This window comes from Alligator sinensis, unplaced genomic scaffold (assembly GCF_000455745.1).
Source record: "Alligator sinensis unplaced genomic scaffold, ASM45574v1 scaffold118_1, whole genome shotgun sequence".
NCBI lineage: Eukaryota > Metazoa > Chordata > Crocodylia > Alligatoridae > Alligator > Alligator sinensis.
The window spans coordinates 4,687,204-4,710,162 of NW_005841850.1; the positions used below are offsets into that span (position 1 = coordinate 4,687,204).

Consider the following 22,959-nt stretch of genomic DNA (forward strand, 5'->3'; position numbering starts at 1 on the left):
TCATCATTAACAATGCAGCCGCCACGTTCCACCCCAGAGGTGGTCGCAACGATCTCTGAAGGCACGTGCCTCCCAAACAGTACTCCATATCTAAAGCACCGGGAGATCCTTTGAATGGAAACATCATCCTCAGTAAGGGGATCTTCTAAAAGATGTCCTGCATGCTCCATTCTCCAATCTTTTGATAAAGAACTGGAGATTATAAGCAGAACATCTTTCCCCAGCTCCCTATACCCCTGCCAGGCTCCCTACTGTTTTAATCTCTCACTAATTAAGTTTTTATAATTGCATCGGCAGGGCCAGGGGATAGGAGAGGGGCTAGATTTGTGGTACAGTAACGTACGCTCTGCTGCGAGGTGGTTGCCTGCAGGTGTCTGGAACAATGCCATGTGTGCTCTGGCCCATGGAAATGCCACCAGGCTGCAAGGGGGGAGGAGGGGAAAGAATCCATTTAGCTCACCTGTGTTCGACAAAGGCATCCACAAGCTCTTGTCTGAGACAGCAAAGCTTGTGTCTGTGCTGCTTGGGAAATCCCATTTTTTTACATTCTTCTGGCATTTCCTCCCCGTCTATAGGAAGAAAGTTCAGGTCAGGGGGGAAGGTGCGGAGCAGGTCAAGGATGTAGTGGCGCCCATCGTTGCCGATGATGCCCTTGCATTCCACCGATGAGCACAGCTCCACCTCCTCGTTCTTGTCATTCAGGACTTTGTGCTTCTGGATCTTAAGGGGCCTGCTGGTCTTCTCAAGCAGCTCCAGGTACTTGGGGTGTGAAACCACAGTCTTGCCAAAGTCTATTGACCCATATATGACGCTCTGCTCCTGCTCCCGTTCCAAGATCCCTGGAATAATGGACTGTGCCGTTACCCGGTAACCTCGGTAATCCACCACCACAGTCCCCAATGTGTAGAGCCCCTCCACATCCACTGCATTGTAGGTCCGCACCCCATTGAGGTCATTGGTGGGAGCCACATAGGCAGCAATGTCTCCTCCAAAGTCCTTGTAATGATCACGGACATCAAAGCCCAGGCTGAAGAAAATATTGTTCCAAATGAACATCTGCATCTTGGTTTCCTCGCTGGGGTTGATGGCCATGACATTGCCATCAATGACGGCCATGGCTCCCCTCGTAGCTGCTGCGGTGAAGTCGCTGTGGACCTGCGTGCAAAGGGTGGACCATGAAGGCAAGACAGACCTAAGCAAAGAGTGCAGACTCTCCATTCCCCACATCCTCCCAGCGCCTGGCCCTTGCCCTGCCGGAGGTCTCCTTATCAATTATCACCCACAGCAGATGATCAAGGCCAACTGGTTTGCCTCAAGAGCTTGGCTAGTATTTTGATTCCTTAAGGATCAGCCCTACTTCCATAGCTGGGCCACTTTGGGATGCTACAGCAGAAAGCAGTCTGAAGCCCTGATCAGGAGCTATTCCGTTCCTAACCTCTGCTCCTGGCTTGCTATACATCACCCTAACCCTCTTGAAGCAGTGTCATGCGACCTGCAGCAACACAAGGCTACGAGAGGCCTGCCTCACTGCTGGCCACAAGAGCCAAGGACAAGGAGCACATATCTCTGCAATCAGCACAGGATGGGAGAGAGAGGTATGAATACAGATCCCAGCCCTCAGTTTAAAACTGAAAGGAAAGCATCTGTGTTTATGAGGAGTAACCAGGAAGCCCAGCCCAAGTGAGGAGCTTAGTGCATTGTGCTGGGCTGGCAGAAGAGTGAAGTAGGGTAGGACCTTGGAGTGCTTTCCAAATCCCTCAGTCCCAGGATTACCTTGAAGATGGCTCGTTCCCTCAGCAGCCTCTCTGGCAGGTTCTTGCGGGGCAGCTCTCGTGTGGTCTGCAGTTCCTCGTTCCAGTCTCTGGTCTGAAAGAGGGAAATCCTTAGATGAAATCCTGCTTTGGAGAAGGGAACGGAGTCCACATTTCCAGCTCCCGAGCTGGTTCACAGGGGTATTTGCTACTACAGGTTAAAAGAGTGAAGTCAGACTTGCACAGCATTTTGAAGAGCTGAATCAGTCACTTCAGGCATGAATGATGTTGCCCACTTAAAAACAGATCTTGCACTGACTCGCACAGTTCAAGTCTTGCAAGAACACTGCAACTACTCAGCTGGCCTAGGAGATTGGATTACATTTACACATGGGTAGATGACCCCCTGCAGCATTCTTGGACCAAGGAACTGTTCACCTTGAGGCTTTTAGAAGGATGTTTAGACCTATTTTCCCCATAAAGCTGGCTCATCCTGTAAGGAATTCTGTGCCTACAGGATTGACACTGGTTTAAACACTCTGCACAATGAGTTCAATGGAGCTACTCAAAGCCAAGCCAGGGTATAAGGTTTCGCAGGACTGAGACCTCCAGAAGAGAGCCCTGCTTCAAGACCTTTACACACATGGGAAAGTTATGTGAGCAGCAAGACCGTTCTACCAGCTGGAGAAACCATTTGGATGTCAGGGCTCCTAGAATCTTTTCCAGGTTCAATTGAAACACCTTGCTCGAGGGACCTCCCAGCTTTGTACCTCAGTTCCTCCGTGGGCTGTATGGCCACATTCATCCTGGCCTTTGCATGGATACTGGGGAGGCTGTTATTCACTGGTATAAAATTAAAAACAGTTGTACAAATGGAAAAACCAGTAAAGATACCATTGCTGGCACCACTCCCAAAGTGTAGCTACATACCTGTCCAGGTATGTGCTCTTCATAGCCCAGCCTCGAAGTATAAGCATCTTCTGCCCTCACACAGTCCATAGCATGTTCTGCCTGCGGTGCTGTCCAGCTGTACACCTGGAAGGGGGTAGCTATCCTTTCAAAGGGATGTCTCTGGACCCTAGTTTGGAGTGAAGAACTATTAAGATTCTTTGCAATGAAGGGTGTCTTGTATTTAGACAACTTTTCCTGTTCATCCACAACAAAGCTTGCTTTGATTAAGAATCGCATCTCAGCTGGTCCTATCCAAGGAAGGGACGGAGTCAGATCCATCGGGGGACAAGCGTCTCCCGAGCTATACCTGCACTCAGCTGCTCACAGCAGCAGAAGCCTGGAAAAAAAATCAGCTAGGTTCTGGAGCCATAAAAATCTTGCCTGAAGAAAGCACTCTAGAGCAGCGTTTCTCAACCTATGGGTCGTGACCCAGAAGTGGGTTGCAAGAATATATGAAAAGGTCACAAACAAAACTTTAAAAATGGATTCTCTTTTAAAAAAGAGAAAAATGTGGGAAACTGTGCGTTTTCCCTCGCAGGCTGGCAGAGTACCCTTATGCGCCCTACCCCTACCCCCCCCCTCCAAACACACACACTGGCGGTCTGGGGAAGCGAGTCAAGAGTGAAGGGCACAGGCAGGGCCAGGGGGATATTTTCTACTTAAACTATTTACTGGGTCAGGACTGGCCATCCTGGTACAAAAAAAGGTTGAGAACCACTGCTCTAGAGCTCCCCATGTCATGCTAATACCAGCTCCCAGCCACATACAGCCCATGTCAGTTCTGCATGTGAGAGACGGGATTGTGCCTGGGTCCCAGGGCTGCATATAGCCATATGGGTTTGGGACCCATATGGTTGCATTATAAGCTACTGGTCTTGTTGCACATCCAGCAATGAAGCAAAAGCCAAGCTTAACCTAACGGCCTTCTGTACAGCTTTACTCCTCTCAGCAGGTGACAAAAATCCCATCTGCACTCATTTCTGGCCCAACAAGCAATAGGATAATCATTTTTTAAATGGCCAGATAGTCACAGTGGTGCGTTTCAGGCCACTCTAATTTCCAGCCTTCACATAATGTCACTTTTGTCTACTTAATGAGACCAGAAGCAGGATTCTTGAAAGCCATACAATACGCCTGTTAATTTATACCCTGCCGAGCCAGGCAGTTTAAGTGGACGCTCCCAAGAATGACAGATTTCGTACAGGACCCACCATTCTGGAGCAGGATGAGTGGTTCCGTGGAGAAAGGACAGGGGAATAAAACTGTCCATGAATGCAATAACAAGAGTTAGAAACAATCCGGGGAAATTTACACGCGTGAAGATTTAAATTGGAAAGGGAGTAATTAATTTTAACCAAAGCCACATTACTTTTCTTGATATTGGGCTGTTCGGTTTTTATTTTTTTGCTTCCATGCAAGAACACCTGCTGGCAGGATTATCCACTCATTCACTATTCCCGAGCTCAGCTGGCTTGTCTCCCCCTGCCCCCCATTCTCTCTTTGGAGGCACCAATAGTAAAAACCTGGTTCAGGTAACAATCAGCTACAGACCCTCCTGGATAAGTGTCCCATCCTGAGGGCCACTGTACACTGAATCATGCTTCAGCTTCTTTCACAAGCTTCCTTGCAAAGGCAAGCCCTTTTTGGAGTTTGCATCCCACACAGAATATAACATTTTTCTCTCCTCCCCATCTTCATACATAACCGCAGATAGATTACTCCTCAGTGCAGGGATCAACGGAGCTACACACAGCACACTACACAACTGAGCTAGCATTATCTCACAAAGAAAAGTTGTTCCCGTTCTGCCTCCAGCAGCACTTGTTAGTGCTAATTTACATGCTTGAAGCAAGTCTAGTCCAGTTGTCACTGCCAGGAAAACTAAATAAGGAGATTTACCATCAGGATCCCTGGGTTCCCTGAACAGTGACCAACCTTATGCATATGTAAGATTTAACTGCTTGTAAGCCTTTGCTACACAAGTGCCAACGGTTGCATTAACTTCCACCAAGCATCACCCTGCTATACTAGTTTTGTGAAGTGGAGTGTGTTGCAATCAACACCTGGCTTCAAGACAGACAGCAGCATCCAAACCCCAGTGTGCAAGCCAAATATCTAACCCATCACACATCACTCAAGGCAAGCAGCGAGGGAAAACACTACTGCTACCGTTTCTTCTGCAGAGTTGAGAAGTTTTTTTTGAAGGTCGGGCTAATCTGGTTAAGCAGCTCTACTAGGGAATGGCTGAGGAAACTGGGATTGGCAGGCTTGGGATTGAAATTGTACGCTGTTGACCTGCAAAGGAAAAAAAGAGATAATCACAATCTTGATGCTGTGTGAAACAGCTGCAGAAAGTCATGAGCTGTGCAAAAATGGAGACCCCATCTTCTCTGTATGGTCAGATAGGCTGCAAGGGTCCCCTGGAGAGGCACAGATAGTCTCTCCACTCAAGTCACTGTCAACCTCTGTGAACCTGTGCCCCGAGAGAGAGGGCAGCACATCCAATCCAGAAGCAGTTGAACCATCACTGGGTTCTGTGGGTCTGTGGTCTCCCTTCAAACTGGGAAGGCAGAGCAAGGCTCCCCAGATGTGTACCAGACCCTAACAGACCTTGCTCCTGCCAGTAATCACAAGGGCTCCACCCTCCCCCATTCAGCACCAAGCAGCTCCTGCTTTCTTTTCCAAGCTTTCTAAAAAGCCTTACAAGTCTTCTAATGCGCCATCAAAGAATGCTAAAGGAAGAGTTGCCAGGACCAGACAAACAAGATCTCTCCATGGAGATCTATTAAGGCAGCTCTTCTGATCTGTTGGCAGTCTCGCCTGCTCTTTGAAAGTTAATTTACAGGGGACTTTAGTCACCAGAGTAAAGACTGAAGCATGTGCATAGCTTAACTTTGAGCCCCATTCCTGCAGACTGAGGAAGGCTAAGGTCTCTTGCAAGTTATTTCTTCTGTAACCTGGGTTAGCTTAGGTTTCAATAACTCACTCAACTTGGAAGGAGACCCAGATGTATAGTGCTCAAGAGATATAACAGATCGGGTCTAGAAGTGCTCAACTAGAGAGGTCTCCCGTTTTACCAGTGTGACAGTTCCCATCTGCCGGAAAATAAATAATGTTGATTTGGATTTTCTTAGTCAACAACAGCCTCGCACTCTTCAGCCCACACATTTATGTTGGCCTAGGATATTATCTACCACGGTAAAGGATGAATAAGCAGAGCCTGTACTTGATTCAATAAACTGACAGATTTTACATGGCTGGTCACGTTGTGCTTTACAGCATGGAGTTGGCCATGAGATCAGGCAGGAATTCCTTCCCACTTGCATCACCTCTGCACAACAGGCTGAATATTTGGGGAGAGTGTTTATTCCCAAAGCATCAGGCACTTTAGAAAGACACTAGATGTGGCTGAATAGCCTGCTCCAGCGTAGCAGCTGCTAAGACTTTATATAAACGGGCTACCAACTACAGAGGATGAAGAGGGGGAATCTTGTTCTAGCACGCTTTCTTTTCAATCAGTTTAACCAAGACAGTGAGTTTGCATTAAGGGAAACTCTCAATTACTCACTGATTCAAGTAAAAGCCTCTGGTGGACGCTGTGATGCTAACGTGTCGATCCTCCACAGTGATGACGTACAGGTACATGAGGTCTCCGTGCATTTTTCGGTTGCCAGGTGGGGGGTTCCACCCACTCATGGTCAATACTTTTAGGCACTGCAAAGGCTGGAAAAAGCACACCACATGAGAGCCTCCATCTGCTGGCTTCCATTCTGGAAAGCCACCCACACTTCATACTTTCCATGTGCAAGTTCTGTTTGTTCCCCAGCCCATACCCTGACTGCAGGACCAGGGTTTACAAACTCCCAAGCTCTCAAAGCACTGCACACTGTAATGGTTTTTGTCATGCAATGTTCTACAACCTGTCTTAATACCCAGAGAAGAGCAGACACTCAATTTGTCTTTAGACCACATATATTTCTTGCAGCAGCAAGCTTAAGGGAAGCCCAAGGATAAATAGAAGTGATCTGAAGATCCTCTGGGAGACTTTGCAAGAAGTAGAAACCAAAAGTTCTCCCTTCCCGCTCTGCCCTCGTCTACAAGAGAGATCGCTACTGCACAGTGCTGACATGCAGCCTTTACAGTTTGCATGCAAAATGCTGGGCCTTAAGCTTCCTTCCCTTGGCCCAGTCGTGCTATTCAGGCATTGGTCCAAGACTCAGTGGAGCAAGTCTCCTAGTAAGCTCACTGCAGTGCAACTTGCAGTCCTAGAAGACTGTTGCCCTGCAAGAAGTGTCCTGGCTACCATCTTAAAAAAAGAAAAAAAAACACAAGAGAACTCTACCTTCCAGTCTCTGTTCTGGGGCTGGAGGGCACACAGGGGCCTCTCTTTGCTACCTGGCAGGATATGTTCAGGAGGGGTGCAATCAATTTGTTCCATTTCGGTACCTTTCTTCTTCCGTTTTCCACTGTCTGAAACAGGGACAGACAGGAGTTGAGTGCTGGAGGAAGACCACCTTGGCAATATTCAGTACAAAATCCTCTTGATGGAACACTGTTTCCTTGTAGCACCCTCCCTCCCACCACCAAAACCAAACTCAGGCTCCGACTGCTTCTTCAAGCTATAATTTAAACAGCTCCAACTGTGCAACACGCACCTGAATGCTGCACTCTGCCCCCGACATTACATACATTAACCACTGGGCTGTGGCTTTCAAAGAGACGTTAAGTGTTTATAAGTGTTGAAACGCCTGCTGAAACTCGCCTATAGAATTTGGCCCTGTAACCCCATAAACAAACTGAGCTCAGGTGCTCTCTGCCCAAGAAAGTAACCATTCTGCCCTGTAGGCATGAAATAACACCTGCCTCACCAATGCACTTCAAGAGCAAGAATACTTTGCTTGAGTTGGGCCAGCTTTAAACCCTGGGGCATCAGCAGCAAAAACACTTAAGTCAATAGGAGTAGCTGGAGTCACCTGAGATTCAGGTGACATGCATGTTCCTAGATACACTGGTGCACCTAATGCTAGGACCTTGTTTGTGATATTCTGTAACACATTTCCCAAAATAAAACTGAGCAACTGGGCCCCTTTCCGCCACACCTGCATGCAACAGCCTGGCAAAGAGGCAGTTTTGAACCATGCCCTGAGGAGGCGAAGGGACCTTAGTTTGTAAAGCTTATATGTCAGAGATGCACAAACAGATCCACAAGGATTAAATGATCTATTGAAAGCCACCAGGCAACAATGAATACAGCCCAGGGCCCCTGAGTCTACATCCTCCACCCTACCACTCAATTTTCATTAGGAAAGTGTGGGGGGGAAATATTCACAGCTCTTCCCCAACCATCCCCTCCTCCCCCACTCCAATAATTAGAACAAGCACTTAAGCAAATTATATAGTGGTAGAACAGCTGCATTTCTCTACCACAGGGAAGGTTTGTTGCTTCCAGGAAGCTTTTCTTATCCTGTACCTCCAAGGTCTCCTTCTGTGAAGACGCTCAGGAATGACAGGGAATTGCAGTCCACACCATTAAATGCATCTGATGGGTCAAGGCTCTTCAGAAGGTCCCGAATATGACGCACATGTATCCTGGCTTCCCGTACCGTGTAGGGCTCTGACCATCAGGAGAGAGGGACAGAGAAACCACATCAGCGCCATGGTAATTCTCTCTCAACACAGTGCACAAGAAATTAAGCATGCACACAGATACAACTTCAGTGGGACTGAGCTAGGAATGTGTTTGACCCACTTTGTTTTATATCCATTCTTGAACCAAATCTGTGCTTCTCTTTATTAGGGACTCATTACAAGCCTTGAGAGCAGCTGGCAGTTTTACATCACTCATCTTGGCTAACACTGCAACAAACAGGATTTCTATCTGCGTAAAAGATGACCAGTATCCTGCACGCTACTGGATATAACCTGCACGTGTCAGGATTCAGGAATCTTCCAGGTAAGCAAATCTTCCAGGCAGGCTACCAACAGTGGTGTCCCTTACAGACTCAATACTTTAGAGACACTGGTACCTGCCCTGCTGGCATGTGTGGCTGTAGCAACAGGGAGTGCAGCCACGAAGTGACATTTTACTATGGATTCTTGGTACATTTGGCAGGGGTGAGAAAGGTCACTGGACACAGAGAACGTACTCCTACTGTGCACTACCTGCCCTCTCAGTGTCCCTTTGCTTTTTTATCAGGTTCTGGTTTCTTGGGTGCCACCTGCCATTTGGTGCTTTAAAGGTGACCTAGCTTTCCACACCCACTCCTATACTAGGAATTTAACCACATGTGAATGGCTGCTTAGGAGCCTGCTCAAACTGAGCGTGGTCCTCTTAATCCAGGTCCCATCAATGGACAAATATCACTTGGAGGAACCACTTCCACCCTCATGGCCTGTCTCGGGAGAGGACTGAAGGGCAGGACAGGCCATAAAGACTCACTCAACTGTGCTTTAAGCTCCAGGCAGGGTCTTTACAGCTTGGGGTTAAGGACAGAAAGTGGAGTAGCAGGGTGAAAGGACCTTTGTCCAGTGGGGCCTATCCAGCAGCTCATCCTCATAGGCATCCGGTCTACGAGAACCCAATGCAGACAGGTTCTCTTGTCAGGGTTGCCCCAATCTCCAAAACTTGCCTTCAACCACTTTCAACACCGACCCCTCCTGCAGCCCTTCAATGGTTTTCAGCTCAGCGAAGTTATCCAGGACGTTGCCATCCAGCTGCAGGGAGAAGCAGGTTCGGTGGCAGGTGTCCTCTCTGTCCATCAGCACTTGGTGGATCTCCTGCACCATCTCTTGTGGAGAAACCTTAAGGACAAAATAACCCTGTTACCCCCCAGTTCTGCCACCTTCCTGACCTTGTGTTCAAGGAGCACCCTGATAGAGCAGAGGCGTGGGGTGTCAGACTGGCTTCTGTCCTCCCCAGGCACCATGGCACTGCGCCACCGAGTTACCAGATTCTTAGATCAAGGGAAGTCCTCGTGTGCCAGCTGCAAGGAGCACAGCTCTGTAGACTGGATGAGGCCCCCAGTTCCACACATGGGATCCTCCAGGCCTGTCCTTTTGATGCAGAATCAGAACCCCCATAGGCCACTTGTGGCCTCCTACACCCTTAGGCATTTATGAAGGGTTTAGCTCATCTACTCATCTGCTGGAGGACAACAGCACTAAGGCACTTGTGCACACGCAGAATTCCCACTTCTCAGCCCTTAGAGTATCAGCTAAAGTCTGAGTCCCTTCTGCATGAGCCTGGGTAAGAGGACACTGCACAGGGACACTGATGGACCAGAAGGTAGATGAGGGATGGGAAGGGTGTAGACAAGGGAAGAGTCCATCAACAGGCAGCATCTGGGGCTACAGAGCCTGTTGCTCTCTTCCAATGTGCTTTGGTGCGTGCAGTGAGGTGGTATGCTGTGTATCGCCACACCATTACTTGAAGGGGAGGACCCAACCTCCAAACACATCACTTCAACCACTAAAGAAAAAGAGCAAAGGCTTGCACACAGAGGCTTTTTACTTCTCTGCTGTGTGTCCAACACCATTTTATGCCATGCTCAAGCTATGCAGACTCTGGATGGTTTACATAAGCAGCTGTGAACAAGGCCTGCTATTATTAGTGTATTAAAACTAACAACCAAAGGGGTTTTAAAGGAAAAAGCTGCCCTGATCAGAACTGTCTGGCTCCTCCAGGGATAAGTCAACAGCGCTTGGCAAATGTTGTTGCATATATAATTCATATGCAACCTAGCCAGTCAGTGCCAGGCACCTTTTCAAGCCTGTGCTGCTCTCCTGAACACCTCGTTTCCCCTCCTCTTCAGCTGGCTCTCAGCTGAGCAGCTGCCATTGCTGCCTCCCTTGGAGGGACCCACCTGCAGGGAGAAGGGTTCTATTCCTGGAGCACAGATCTTGACAGTGAAGCCGGTGTCCTGGATGACGATGACCTCCTGGTCGTTTCCATCATCCCCTGGATCAGCTTCCTCATGGCCATTCTGCTTGACCTCCTTGTCTTCCTTGAGGCTCTCATGCAAGTCATCCCCGTTCATTAACATCATGACACTCGGGTGCTCTGGTCAAAGGGAAAGGGAGAGAGAGAGAGATTTAGCAAGGGCTTGAATTAACAGCACTCACTGAACAAGCAAGTGAAGGTAACCAGCTCCAACATCACCTGGGGGCCTCTGATCCAGACACAAACAAACACGCAGTTAAAAAAGCCAGAACCACTTCTTATCCGCGTGCTCAGTTGGTATGTGATAGATTTAGGCGTGCCACTTCTTATCTCCGCCCCCCCCTCCCCCGCCGCCTCCAGAGAGTAACATCCTTTCACTTGCCCGAGGGATATGCATGTCTTCCAAAGCCAGAGTGAGGAAGCTGAGTGGCTCAATGTAGAACAGAATCTGGTTCAAATTTCAAGGCCCTCTTAATTAATAGAGATGGGTGTGTAGTACTTTGCAGCCCAAAGGCAGTTGTAACCTATGTGCCAACAAGTTACATGGGATCTTGCAGAGCTCCCCTTGCTCTATTGTTCAGCTAGGGCTGCCTGGCTAATGTGCACGTCACATGAGATCCAAGCTACTTCACAGAAACAAACACCACCCACACCCCAGTGTGTGTCATACACTTGAAAAATACTGTGCAGAGCTCTTGCTGTGCAAGGAGGGAGCCTTAGCCTGCGATTTGAGATGATTTCAGGTGCCACATTAAAAATGTAAATCGCTTACTGTAGAGCTGGCTTCTCCAGGGCTGCCAGTCAATGGCTTTGCTCCCACTGAATGGGAATGCAAAGTGGCACTGGCTGGAGATGTGTAAAGCTGTGAAAGTCCCTTAGAGGGGCATGCAGAGCCTCCATGGCTGGGGTTATTCATACAGGGACTGGACCAGACACTGGGGAAGGCGCTGGAGGGAAGATGTCACTGTACTGGCCAAGAAGGGAGGTGGCAGTCTGGGCATCCTGACCAGCCATGCCATCAGAACACGTGAGGCCAAATAAAATGGGCTGTTCCAAAGCTGAACCTTTCCACAGAGACATTTTGGTTTCCATTAAGTTTTCAGCCAGACAGTTAGAGACTCACACCTGAGAGCTCAAGTTAGAACAGCCCCATTTCATGAACCCGGGGGACTCGGTTTACGTGCCAATTCAGAGCAAGCAGAGACCAAAAGCTGCACCGGGCTGTGCGCAGACACACCCTCTCTCAGGACAAAAGGCTCCGTTTTCACAAAGATGTGCGTTTTGTTCCAAGGCAGAACAAACACCACTTTCTACACAGCTGTAAGAGTTGCTGCAAGCGCCGAATTCTGGCCTGCCTGTTGGCCAGCAGGTCTTGTTCCTCACCTCTCTAGGGCTGCTGGGGAGCCTTCCCCTGCCAGCTCAGCCGCAGTGTGTCCAAAAGTGCAGCCTGTGTCTGAACGCCTTGAACACGCCGCTCGGTGATGACTCATTCAGAGACTAGTGTCGTGACTCAGACGCAGCGGCAAGAGTCAGACAGGCTAGCTCTCTCCACCCCCATGCCTTCATAGCCCTGGCAGTCATGCAACCCTCCTGCATTTTGCTTCTGCAGTCAGTAAAATTGGGCCAACCCCCCCCCCCCCCCAAAAAACCCACTGCTTACCACTCCTTGCCTGCCTCAAGGGTGCTGGGAGGGTTATGCACCTCACCCTGGTGAAGCACCCACGTAAGATGGCTATTCCGGTCCTTGATTAAGATCAAAGCAGAGGTGCCCGTCAAGCAGGGTACAAGAAGACACACAGCAAATGTCTCCCTCTCCAAGGTGGAGGGGTGACACCACAGCTGCCTTAATGGCCTCCGGGGCCATCGGCAGTGGCTGCAGAGATGCTAATGCTCAGTGTCTGTCTGCATATGTCTGTAGTGCACGCTGTCAAGTTCTCTGACAGGCGAACACAGGAGCAGAGTAGATCAAAGGCTCTGGTACTGCAAAATCCACACCGGGAAGGAAGAACAAATGCATTGTCCAAGCAGCAGTGCCTTGAGAGAATGTGGCTTTGGAAGGCACAATATCCCCGGAGGCCTGGGGACACGTGCCCCTGGTTATACTTGTACAGCAGGTGTAGCCAGAGCTTTCTTCAGATGACCTGGTGCATGGGGTGGGGAGCAGCTGGCTGCAGCTTTACTCAAACATTAGGCCTAGAGCTACCGCCAACATGGCTGACAGCAACGGCCTCCCCTTTCCGCATGCCCCAGGCTCTGGGAGTCAGGTAAGGCCCAGTCCCTGGGCGGGCAATACAGACAGGGGTGGGCTCCCTGCACCTTAGCAAAAACCGAAAGGGGGAAGGCAGAGTTTAGCTTGAAAGAGGCTGCACATGCACCAGACTACTATCGATGTAGACGAGCTTTCACCCGTGACAGATTAAGACTAGAAGCATCAGCCCACTCGCCTCCTACCCAGCAGCCACCCCCCAGGTCTTGGACCCATAAAGCCTACTCTAACCAAAGCCAACACTCACTCACCCATACGTGCCTAAATCCCATTAGGCCCTTTGAAGGAGCTGCTTACAGGGAGGTTTTTCCATCCAAACAGACCTATAAAGCAAAAACCCACTCAGGCCACACATTTGCTCAGAGATTCCCACCTCTTTTGTAGCTCAATGTGACTCGTTTCCTGTTTTTATACTTCCAGCAGTCCAGCCAATAAGCGTGGGTTCCCCAAGGAAGAGAGCTGGACTGTTTTAGAGGCAGGCATGCTAGGCATTTCCCTACCGTACCCCCTCTGTTCTTCAGGGGGAGGCAGTAGAGACTAGTCTTCGCTGCAACTCAGAATAATCCCAGTGTAAACTAAGACATGCACACACTGGTATCAGGCGAGGACTAGGATCTGCCCCAGGCTCACTCAACTGCGAGGCGGGATTAAAAAAGATGCTGCATAAAGCCATTTTACCTTTGAAAGTTTAAAATCAGGCCTGTGCTGTTGCTTATTATTTCTCCAGGCTGCACAATGATGAACTTCTGCAATGCAGCACCATGTTGCCTTCCTCTCCTCCGGAAAGGCTACGACTGTTAAAAGCTGCTGGGCTGGTGGAGAAGGAAGGATGCAAAGAGCTTAATGCCTACCTTCATTAGTTAATCCTGCACTCTTGTTAGGAACGAGCAGCTAATCCTGAAATCAATAGAGCAAGAGCGTCAAGCCGATCAGCCAATGGTTCAAGCCACTTTTGGAAAGGGAAGAGGATTGTACAAAAAGGTGGAAGTTTCTCCGGACGTGGTTGTTTCAATGAAAGCAGTTTGTTTTGTGGCAACCCCAACATAAACGACTCCTGCAGAGGAGTCTCGTGAGGGCAAGCACTGCCTACTTGGCGGTGACTCACAGTGTACCGTCTTCGCCCTGCCAAGAGGAGGTTTGCACGGACAGTTTCTGCCTACCTAGTCTTGAGATGCCCAATTTTCACTACAGTCTTGTTGAACCAGGAAGAGAATCAAGCTGCAAAACTAGCTGTGCTATCAGCACTTCCCAGGAAGAAATGCCGACTGAAGAAAGAAATTTAGACTGAATAAAGCTAAGATGTTAAATGCATCAAGGAAGTTCTGAATGTGCCCTCTCTCATGAAGGGTGCTCAGCTCCTTGGTGATAACCCAGCCTAAACCTAGCAGCAATGCAGAGGCCTGATCACCTCGGTAGAATGACATGAGAATTAAGTTGCTCATTTCTTCAAGTTACAAAGCATCATCTTTTGCCTCTTGCATTTGGTTTGCAAGAGAGCATGTACATGTCGGTATAAGCATGCCCGTTGCTGGTACAATGCATTTAAGATGGTTTAGTGGTATTTCACTGAATTGCATCCAAGACATTAGTTTTGCATTCCTCCCTGCTCATCAACCCTGATGGAAACTCATTCTAATCCTACCTTTAGCCTTTAAACGCTGCCTTGTGGTCACAATTGTTAGAAGAGCTGAAAGTTGAAATTAAAGAAATGCCACATGCTTTCAGAAGGAAGATTCTTTCTTTTAGTCCTTGGTTTGAGCCCTCCCCTCACAAGCTGCCCTAAAGTTGCATTTTGTGAATGCAGACACTTCAATCTGCCTGGGGGACAGTCCCTCCTCCACTTCCTGGTTTTGCTGAGAAAGCAAGAAAACCAACATAACTGTGGTGAAAACTAACTCTAGTGGGAGTAGAGTATTAGTTCTTGATTGAATTACAAATCACACCTGGTAAGAGAGTTAAGTAGAAGGATTAGCTTTTATCTTCTCACCTCAATTAAAAAAAAAAAAATGCATGGGGGCATTAGATGCTTTATTGCGATCATTCTTTCTATTTATGAACAAATGCACAGGTATGCCTGGCACCTCACACCAGTTGGATCCAGGTTGCTGCCAGAGTGCAAGAGCCCCGTGAGAAAAGTTTTGCTAACTTTATGCAAGAGCAATAATGGGACATCAAATTTAGATCCTTGTTCATACAAACCAGGAAGTGTGTCAAACTGCTGAAATCAAAGAGATTAAATGGATGCTTTTAATACAAGAAGAACCCTGTACCATAGATTTCATCAGGAGGCCTAATGTACGGCAGCATTTATGTTGTCACAAGATAATGGGACAAGGAACCCTGTCAAAATAAGGCAATTTACCTTTTTCCCTTCCTTAAAAAAAACCCAACACACCCCCAACCAAAAAAAACCAACCCAAAACTCCTTATCTGCATTAAGCATTGCCAGCATCAGGTTATTAGGAGTTGAAGAAATTAAAAGCACAGTTTACAATTTCACTTCATTTCAGCACAAACCTGTCACTACTGTGACTTCAGTTCTCTCTGGCAAGGGAACAATCTTGTCTTCCCATTCTACAGAGAGACTCTTGTGCCTTGTTTCTAGGCATACCTGCGAGCCAAAAATGCGTATTCTGTGCCAAGAGAGAAAGGATTGCAATTCCACGCCATACTAAAAGCATTCCTCCTCATCTCCCTGCAGGAGCCGACTAACTCTGGGGTTTCAAATTCAAAGGTGTTGCACTGCCACAAGCAAAAGCTGCTAGTAACACTGCAGAAGTCTGCGCAGCAAAGAGGGCCAGGAAAACAAAAAGGCAGAATTTTATGTTTTACATCTTAGGATTTGAGCAAAAAAAAAAAAACAAACCTAAGAATCTCCAATTGGATTAGCACCTTGATCTCAAGGAGAAAGACTTATTTAGATTTTTTAAACCACATTTCTGATGGTTTTGGGAAAGAAACAAGGAGGAAGAACCCAACCAACCTGTTCTCCGAAACATTTCCAACTGAGAACCAAAGCCAGATTGTTTCCCCGAGTGCCCTAAGCACCTTTTGGGTGAAAATCTGCACCAAGCTGATCATACGTGGCCTAACTGTCTATGTAATATATATATGCCTGCCATTATAACAGCACACAAGAGTGCTACTGCAGCATCTCACTGTTTTATTAGTATGGACAATCACCTCCTGGGGCGAGTACTGGCTTGGGGAGAAAAAGCAAGCAGGATTCGACAGGGTGTTCCAATGCAGGGTCACACTCATTTGGCTCCACTTATTTATGACATTGCAGCAGAAACCTGCGCCGCACGGCGTCCGCAGACCTTGCTTTCTTTATGTACAAGACAGATCTGAGCTGTGCAACTACGTGGTGCAACACCAGCATCATTGCCCTTACCTAAAAGATGATTTGCCCAGCTTCTACTTTAAAACACCAGAAAGATGCGTGGGGAAGAGGAGCAGCAGTGTACTAGCTCTGCAGACTGCTTCATGCCCCCAGCTCAGAAAGCCCTCCCAGAAAGCCCTAACTGGGCTCCACCATATCCATCTGTTGGGGATGGATTTGCTCTCTGCACAAAGAGCAACAGATTCAAGACACTAATTCTTTGCTTAGTGGGCATCTGCTCACACTATTGCTCAACCACCTTTCTTCATTCATCCACACACATGGGTTACAACAGGGGTTGCTAATCAGTGGTGCGGCACATGGTAGATGGGGGAGGGGGACAGGCAGCAGACCAACAGACAGGACAGGAAGCAGAAAGCAAAGGCAGCAAATTGTGGCGGGGATCACAGGGAAGGAGGCAGAACGCAGAGCAGCAGATTGGGCAGGGAAAGGCGGGGGCAAGAACAAAACAAAACAAAAAAACCCACAGTAGCACTTGGAAGGCAGGGGTACGGAGGTAATGTGGCATGCCTGCCAAAAAGGTTGGCCCCCACTGAGTTGTAACCACACAGTAGTTTGTAGAACTACACAAAAAGTTGCATTTATCATGCACTTCTGACAGCCTCAGCTGCACTCAGCTCTCTTTTTATCCCCATCCCCATGCTCAGGCCACCTGAACATTCAAACCCATGATGGTAAAACATAGAAAAAGCCTGTCGTGGGAGCATTCGTTCTCTTCTTCTCCTTGAAGGTGTCATTTTCAGGGCAAAATTCCACAGGCTCGAGCTTAGGGTTCTGCCCCAGCACTGTACGTTAGCCATGCGAGTCATTCGCAGAAGTAGAAAAGTTAGTATCAGCTTGCAACCTTTGTACTCTGTGACCATAATTCATTACGTTACCCTTGTGTCCAGGCTTTAGCCTTATTAACTCACTCACCCGTACTTCACAGAAGCATTTATTCAGCTTCAATATGTAACATGTACTTGTACCTAGAGAGCTGGTTAGAAGCTTGTGTTACTTATATCTTTCCCAGTTTGATTTTAAATGATTAACCCTAGTGTTGCATTAAGCTTACTTTTCTAGCAAATTTTTTTTTTTTTTTTTTTTTTAAATAAGAGGAAAAAAAAGCCCCTAGTTGTTACTTAAGGATTTTTAACCTCTGGTATCTTCTCAAATCTCTTATACTTTACTATAGCTTTGCAAATTTTTGTGCATTTCTGTTCCGATGTGCTTAAGGAAAAAAAAAAAAAAAATCTCATTGTGCTTAAAGAAAGCCTCCTTAAAAAAAGAAAAGAAATCAAGAAAACCATTACTCCTCACTAGGCTCTAGTCACTTCTGATGTTTTACATTTCACAAACTGAGCTCTGTATAAAAAACAAGTTTTTTTTTTTTAAATAGACAAGAAAGCCTGTTGGACAAACTTTCAAAACAGGTCACATACTGGTGTAGGGTAAACACATGGTAATTTCAGCCCAAAAGGGAAAATTTTGAAGCCAGCCAAGTGAACAGAAACACCGCGTTAGGAAAACCTGGTTCTTTCCAGCATGCACACATCACCCTCTCTCTCATCAAGGACACAAGATACATAAGCTGTACTCGGTGGAATAAACCATCGCCCCATGAGCACCTAAGAAAGGAAACTTCTTTTTCCTCTTCCGCTTCTTCTGCTTCGATGGCAATATACTCCCTTCGCTGTACAGACTGCAGCTTAACTCGCCAGCTGGGCACGCTGCTGGGTCAGTTGATAAGCAACAAGTGCTGGTGACGTGGGTCAGATGCGCACTCTCATCCTGAAGGAGAGATGACAAGACTGCTTGTTGGGCCTTCTGGACTTCCTCCATCTTTCCCGACGCATTACATTCAGAGGATCCAGTTGTATCATAGCTTCCCAAGTAAGGGCCGGCAGCTCTGCAGTCTAATGGGACACCTGGCTTGTCTAAGGGTTTGAAATTCAAGGCTTCTTCCCTCTTAAAGAAGTCTTGGTTTTGCTGCCAAACCACCGGCATTCCAGGGCTTGCATCTGTTTTGTCAGCTGGTACCACATGCTCTTCCTGGTTGCGGGTTTTACAGTCCAGGCCACCGTCCTCAAGTTTCACACAACCCTGGCAGGCCTCAAGCAGCCGAGCATGGTTTAACAGTATCTTTGACTCTCTCTCAAGGTCAACAGGAAGGACGGCCAGAGCACAAGATGCCTGTGCCTGCTGCAGGAGGCCTGCAGTAGCAACCCTGAATTCCAAGCAGCTGTTGACACAGGCCCCTGTCACTTCTTCCCTGCCCTCCTCGGGTAAGTCGTGGACGTATTCTGCCTGTTTCTGCAGCCGTTTATCTGATGCGTTGCTGAGAATAACGTCCGGGTATGGCTTGGCATACTTGCAAGGTTCTGAGACATCCGGGGGGGCAGTGCAACCAGCAGGAGATTTTGCTAGAAGGGGTGATCTCTCATCGGTCGAACGAAAGCTGCGCGTCTGGAAGATTAAATCAGTGACATGCCGACAGCAATTGGCAAAAATGCCATTTCCCATGACTGCAGCTTACACGGCTAGCAGAGGACTGGCTTAGAGAAGTTACTTTGGTTTATAACCCCTTACAAGTACATTTAAGTACAGTAAGGTACCTCACCGTCTGCCATTTGGATCAGTTAGTGCTTGCACGCGGACACTGCAAGAAAATTTTTACTTGACCCCAAGGTGACAAGCAGCACAAGACCAGTAATTTAGACTGTCAGCATGCAGAGATAAAACGGAGGAGCAAAGAAACTAGTCTAACACATCGTTTTCTCCCCTTGTCATAGTTTAGGCAGAATTAGACCTTGGATTCACAGCAGTGGGCGTTCTCCTGAAGTTCCTTCCAGTGACCTTCATCTTCCAGACATATTCGCCTCCATGTTCCAAATGCCAAGTTACAGGACACCAACCAAGACAGCCACAAAGTACCAAAGAAACTCCCCAAAGCTGAAGATTTCCTCCTCTCCCCCCTGTGCCAGAGAAACCAAAAGAACCCACCAAAAGTTCTTGAAAGTCCCTGCAAGAGAGGAGATACTAGTCCGATTGTTTCCGCCCAGAAGTTAGTTATAAATAGAGATCCGATAGCAAGCTCTGTACCAATGCAGTATGGGACAACGATACAGTCTGCCAAGCTCATAAACAAATGGGATGCATTGAATTACAAAACAAGGCTAGTTACTATGGCATGCCTAGGCCTATGCACAGCTATCCATACTAAACAGACTGACATAAAAGGGATTATGGAGAGCGAACAAAATAGGCAGACTCTGCTTCCAAATTTTCTGCCACCCTCTGAAAATGGCCTGTATATCAAGTTAACTTAAGGTACTCCCAGTAGCTTCCATGCTTGGATCTGGTACAGGTTTCTACTGGGAACAAGAGCACCTGAAAACCCACAGTCTAAGTAGGCAACGGTACAAATCCAAGCTGCCAATCAAAAGTATTGAAAGAACAGAAGTAGGCCACATACCCCACCCTTTAAACAAAATTAAAAATCACCTACTAGTTAGTATTGTTCTTTTCCCCTCCCTTAAAAAGAACAAAACAAAGCTCTCCTCCCTCCTGTTCTCCCCAGCTCATTTTTAACCCCAGATCTAGTTGCAGCATCTATGGCTTCCTTGTTCAGGACTTCTCTCTCATTTGAGCTGTACATTAATCTGCACAGGCAAAGCGCAGAAAGAACCACTTATAGCAAACCTTAAGTCACAAGAAGCCTGCTCATCCTCCTCAAGACCTCATGTCAAGTATGAAATTAAGTCTTTCAGATGGAGCAGAAAACAGGGTACAAGATCTGGATTCTCCTTGCTTATGCAACAGAAGCACAGGGGTTTTATGCTTAGGATTTCACCTTAAAAGGCTCAAAGAATATCGTCTGATTTCTAAGCAGCACGAATATAATTTAAGGGAAATAGAGAGCCAGATACAGGCCTTGCATAAAAATAGGTTCAAATATCACCTTCATCGACAAAAATCTCTTTCCTTTGAGAGAGAATTTAGGCCAAACAGCTCAAATTGAGCAAATTACACTTCAAACTACAGCTATGCAATCAAAGACAACAGAGGATTAAGAAACAACTATAAAAAACCATGCCATATAAAACGTTCTTAATTGGGTGAACACGTTACTTGATGCAGTAAGATCAGTAAAGTTCTCATAAGCATTGTTGGAGGCACACAATGACAAAATTACTGCCTGTCTGAACTGGAACTGAATTACAGAGAATAAAATGTCATAGCCCATGCTCCATGTATGCTAGGATTTGCTGGAAGAAAGTTGGCCACATACAGTGCACTGGGAAAAGTTTTCACCCATAGCCCCTGCGAGCCATTATGATCAGTCAGTGCAAAACACAGCCCATCAGTACCCTACTTTGATTAGGGATTTAAGTTTGGAATTCGACCAGTTATCTTCCTTTCACCCCTACTGGCTTTCTTGAATTGCCAAAAGTGAATAAATAAAGCCTAACATTGCCAAAAGAAAAGAAAAATGTTAAAAAAGGCCCTTTAAATTGGCATTAAGAAGGGGGGCAAAGAAAAAAAACAAACAAACCATAGGATAGAACAAAACCACTATTCAGCCAGTAAGGAAAAGCATCTTTAAGGATATTGGCTTCTTCCCACAGTTCTGCATTGGGAAAGCAACACATAGGTAGGTACATAGTTTCTTCCACAGACGAGAGCTCTCTGGAACGTTTCAGAAAGTCACTTCTCGTTGTCTGAACTCAAATCAGTGGTAAGTGCAACACAAAGTTTGGTTTTACAGAGTGGGAAGGCTGGGCTTCGCATAGGAGGAAAGAAATTCGGCAAGGGACCTGAACACCTGCCATCTTCACAGGCAGGTCAAATGTTTCCACAAGACTCTAATCAAGAGACAGGATGTTCTATGGGGACATGTTATGTGCCATCCTCCTTGGGGAAAGCCATAGTCTCTTCACATGCAAACAGCACATTTTCCTTAAAAAACAGAATGGCGTTTATACACATGCTCCAGGTGGAAAGGAAGGGGGGCTTGAATTAGAGCCTGTGCTGAAAACTGGCAGTGGGGGTGCTTTAACTAAAAGCTCATTTGAGCTTTTAGTTAAAGTGCCCCTGCCACCATTTTTCAGCACAGGGATGCTGATACACATGACGCTGGAGTCTGCTGGAGTGCAGCAATTACCATGCTCCAGCAGACTCGATTAATGGAGTCTGCTCCAAAGTGCTGTAATTACAGTGTGTCGGAGCAGCCTCGTTCCATCTGTATAGGCACCGGAAAAGCCCTAATTAAAGAGGGACACCCTTGTGTCTGGCTAATTTATGTTGGCTTTCAAGCATCTGTAGGCATTACCAAAGGCTACAAGTACTGTATTTAGTCTCCAGAAACAGTAGGACTGAGGGCTGTGTGGAATTCCTCCACTCCCTAGCATTTGGGGTTGAGCAGGAGATTTGAGAGCACCATGGACAGTTATGTCCATTCCAACCAAAACAGGAGGTCAGCCTGAGACAAACAGGGCTGTGTTGGAAATTTCTGTGCAACTACCTACCAGAAGCATGCTTAAAATGGAGAAACACTTCACTCTTCAGGGAAACAGAGCCACATGACAGTGTGGTCTAACCCTGCTAGAGCCACGTTCTAGCCAAGGTTGAAGTGTGTGGCTTTTCTGCCCTTTCAGGAATATTGGAATATTATTTTTTGTTGTAGTTGCACCTCTGGGCATTTGTGCTGTGCTGACTCTCAGACCCTTTCCTGTAGAAGGCATTTCATATATTAACCTCCACACTTGGCACCTTGGGGGACCTGCTGATACTGGGCAAGTCTGGGAACCACATTTAAGCCCAATTTCAACATAACTCAGCTGGCCAAAACTGTGAACTCAGCTCTGATGCTGGCTGGCAAAATGGTTCAGCTAAACAGTAAACAGCTCAAATGCTGCTCCCAGACTCAGGGTAAAGGCCAGACCTGCGGCGAAGTGCAAAGATCACACAGATAGGCACACCAGCAGCTTCTGGAAGAGGCTGCCTCTCAGTTTTCCAAAGGAAAGGGACTAAGACAGGACAGAATTTCCAGTGCCCCGGGCACCCGCAACCATTGAATCAGATCATGAATACTGGTGCTTGTGAGTGAATTCACCAGTCTCCTGCACAGTCTACTACACCTCAGGGTGTGTGACAGACTGAAGTACCTACCCCAAGAGGCGAGTGCCAGAGCCCCATATCACAGTCCTATATCATAGGCTCAGGATCTGCTCTGGTACTTCCATACCAGCCATAAAAGGGTCTAATCTTGCTACAGGAGCTTTACAAGACCATAAACTAGAGGTTACAGCGTCTAGTTTATGGGACTCAACTATACAAGCAAGAACTTCCCTGTCCAAGACCTGGGTGAAAATTAATCCATATAAAACATGACCTAACCAACCAACCAACCAGGGTTTTAACCACAAGGTTGATCAAAGCAAGCCACAGCCCTCATGTTTAGGTCCAGTGCATGTGAGCAAGACCAAACAGCAGTTCAATAACGTCTCTGACACGGTGCCTTATACAGCTTGTCTAGCAACTGGTTTTTAACTCAAATAAGAGGCTGATACAAACAGCCTGTGCCAGTCTGTGAGAGCATGTCTGCACTGGGGCTAGATAAATGAAGGCGTCTCTGGGTCACGTGTGGGTGTGTGATGTCACTGACATT

At 47.2% G+C, this 22,959-nt stretch overlaps 1 protein-coding gene across 5 annotated transcripts in view; it reads right to left on the reverse strand.

The window, feature by feature from the left end:
- CLUH (clustered mitochondria homolog) overlaps window positions 1-22,959 on the reverse strand; it is a 52,068-nt gene that overhangs the window by 24,900 nt on the left and 4,209 nt on the right. For 3 of the 5 annotated variants that reach the window (XR_003095392.1, XR_003095389.1, XR_003095391.1), the window contains exons 1-10: window positions 17,918-19,087; window positions 10,565-10,761; window positions 9,332-9,503; window positions 8,173-8,316; window positions 7,045-7,172; window positions 6,271-6,425; window positions 4,872-4,997; window positions 2,682-2,829; window positions 1,774-1,866; window positions 461-1,155 (exon numbers count right to left, since the gene is read on the reverse strand). Coding sequence is in view for 2 of the 5 variants with exons in the window: in XM_025210723.1 (XP_025066508.1) it covers window positions 461-1,155; window positions 1,774-1,866; window positions 2,682-2,829; window positions 4,872-4,997; window positions 6,271-6,425; window positions 7,045-7,172; window positions 8,173-8,316; window positions 9,332-9,503; window positions 10,565-10,761; window positions 17,918-18,812 (2,753 nt within the window). In the remaining 3 variants the exon portion in view is untranslated. Of the gene's footprint in view, window positions 1-460; window positions 1,156-1,773; window positions 1,867-2,681; window positions 2,830-4,871; window positions 4,998-6,270; window positions 6,426-7,044; window positions 7,173-8,172; window positions 8,317-9,331; window positions 9,504-10,564; window positions 10,762-17,917; window positions 19,279-22,959 lie in introns of those variants that run through there. The other 2 variants (XM_025210723.1, XM_014522850.2) reach the window with 2 other exon arrangements.